Here is a 2,594-nt window from a genome sequence, read left to right on the forward strand (position 1 = left end):
GAGACACAGAAGCTACGAGACACAGAGAAGCTACAACGAGACACAGAGAAGCTACAAAGAGGCTCAAAACCACAGAGAGACGCAATGAAACTACAAAGAGACATAAAACGACTACAAAAATACACAAAACAATAAGAAAGAGAAAATTGAAATACCTTCTGAGCATCTCAAATGTTTTGGTCAACACTATCTGGTCACTACGTTCAGCGTGCAGAGGAATGGTCCAGTTATAGATCACCTGATCACACACAGCAGAAGATCAATGAGCTGGTTGATGATGACGATGATGATGATGATGACGACGACGATGCTCACCTGCTGAGACCTCCTCCTCCGCTGTCCCGACGGCTCGATCTGCTCCACCTGGACCAGGATGTAGTCCTGGTTGTCGAGGTCCACCTTCCCTTTGGTGAAGGGCCCCCCCACCTGCAGCTTCAGCAGAGCGTTGTCTCTGAAGTCCGTCAGGTTCATGGCTGAGGGACGAAGACGGTCAAGAGAAAGATCTGCAGCAGCTGAGTGTGTGTTTGTGTTCCTGAGAGTTCACCAAATATCTTATTCTTCTATGAGAAGTGAAGACGAGCACGAGAGACAGCAGGACCAGGTTCTGCTGTTCGGAGGGTTCCTCAGGACTTCAGCTGTCTCTGACCTCAGGGCTCATTCTGCTTCTATCTGCTGGAATGCGGATTCATTTCACATGTTTCACGTTTCTTTGTGGTCCTTTTGTATCGATTTTCAGTCATTTAGCGTCTCAGTTTTTGTGGTCGTTTTGTGTGACATGAAGTTGTTTTGTGTCTCTTTTGTGGATGTTTTACATATTTTAAGTCATTATACATCTTGTGTGGTTTTGTATTTATTTATTTTTGATACATTTTCAGATGTTTTACGTTTCTATGTGGTTGTCTTCAGTTTCTTTGAAGTCATTTTGGGTCATTTTTTTGTAGTTTTGTATCAATTTTAATTAATAGTGCGTCTCATAGTCGTTCACTCTTTTGTGATTTTGCATCTCTTTAGACGCTCTGTGCTTCTGCGTGGTTGTTTTGTGTCTCTTTATAACCATTGTGGGTCTTTTGTAGTCGTTTCACATCTATTGTAAGTCATTTTCGGTCTCCTTGTAGTCGTTTTGAGTCGTTTGAAGTTGTTTTGTGTCTCTTTTGTGGACGTTTTACATCAATTATTCGTCGTTTTCTATCTCCTTGTAGTCATTTTGGGTTGTTTGAAGTCGTTTATTGCATGTTTGTGGTCATTTCACGTCTCTTTGTGATCGTTTTGTGTCTTTTTTTTCGACAACATTTTGTTAGTCAGACGTCCTGACCTCCTGGGTCTGTACCCGTCTGGCCCCTTCCTTGTTGTTAAAGGCCTGCTGGGTCTCTTGCAGAGCTCTTTTCTTGATTCTAATTTCAGAACACATCATAAAATAAAAATGTGCACCGGCAACGATGGAAGCCGTCGGAAAAGATACAGAAAGTGTCTGTTGAGGAGACGGCCAACATCCTCCAGGGGTTGTCTCGGTCTGGATACATGCTGAAGAAGAGCTGAAAGCGCAACACAGTCATCAGTCAGCAGAGACGCTGAGGAGCAAGGAATCATGGGAAACATGCAGCCACACATTCATTTATTTGTTATTTTCTGCTTTTTTTCCATGTTGGAATAAAGGTTAAATATTTAACTGTGAAGTAGTAATGCGTGTTTGATACCTTCATGTTTTTGCATTAAATCATTCTGGGATGTTTGCTGACATTGATTGGATGTGGCTCAGCCCTACAGAGAACATGTTCTACAGAGAACATGTTCCACCAGCTCCACTGGTAGATTTATTTTATCATACGTTAATTATTCGGTTGTTTCTTTGTTTTATTGAACCAAAGGTTGTTTTAAAGGAACACTCACACTGCAGAGGACGACCAGAGTGAACATTGTGGCAATTTTGGAGACTCTGAAGCAGCATCTGAAACAACAGAAGAAGAAAAAGTCAGAATGAAATAAAACAGAGTTCACTTTAATAATAAAAATCATACCAGTGGTTTCCGACCTGACATGAAACTATCGTAAATATTACCAGTGTAGGAAATAATATAATATATAATAATGATATTTATTTTTGGGGGGTTTCTCAGATCTTTGTGTATTTTTTTCTTGTCAGATATTATATAGTTTTACCTCTTTAGATCTCTAGAAAATATTCAAATTAAATATCACTACAGGAAAAAACTTTCTTCTTCATGTTCTGGTCAATTTATAGATTTTGGTCTATTTTTCCTCCATAACTCGTCTTCTGTCAGACTAGAGGAAATAAAACATTTATTTTATACTTTGTCTGTTTACGCCTGTAGATTTCTACTAAATTCATCAAAAGTTACCATTACATAAAGCCTCATTTACATATTTAAACATCACATTTTATAAAACTTGTAATACAATAAATAATCCTCTTAATGTGAGTAATGAAGTGGTGAAGTTTCATGGTGATATCTATGAGTTAAGATGTAGTTTCTCCTCTTTAACTGCTCAGCTGAAAGGAAACCAAGGTTAGAAACGTCTGCATCATGTGAAACGTCTGCGTCGTGCGAGACGTCTGCGTCGTGCGAGACGTCTGC

The 2,594-nt window shown here is 39.5% G+C and overlaps 1 protein-coding gene across 1 annotated transcript in view; it reads right to left on the minus strand.

Moving 5' to 3' along the window:
* The window catches only part of LOC116376821 (P protein-like), a 9,973-nt gene that overhangs the window by 7,070 nt on the left and 309 nt on the right, over window positions 1-2,594 (minus strand). Inside the window, exons 2-5 of the mRNA XM_031838306.1 lie at window positions 1,888-1,945; window positions 1,460-1,532; window positions 316-473; window positions 156-238 (exon numbers count right to left, since the gene is read on the minus strand). Of these exons, the coding sequence (XP_031694166.1) occupies window positions 156-238; window positions 316-473; window positions 1,460-1,532; window positions 1,888-1,945 (372 nt within the window). The remainder of the gene's footprint in view (window positions 1-155; window positions 239-315; window positions 474-1,459; window positions 1,533-1,887; window positions 1,946-2,594) is intronic.

Source organism: Anarrhichthys ocellatus, unplaced genomic scaffold (assembly GCF_004355925.1).
Source record: "Anarrhichthys ocellatus isolate YVR2014 unplaced genomic scaffold, GSC_Weel_1.0 scaffold631, whole genome shotgun sequence".
Taxonomy (NCBI): Eukaryota; Metazoa; Chordata; class Actinopteri; order Perciformes; family Anarhichadidae; genus Anarrhichthys; species Anarrhichthys ocellatus.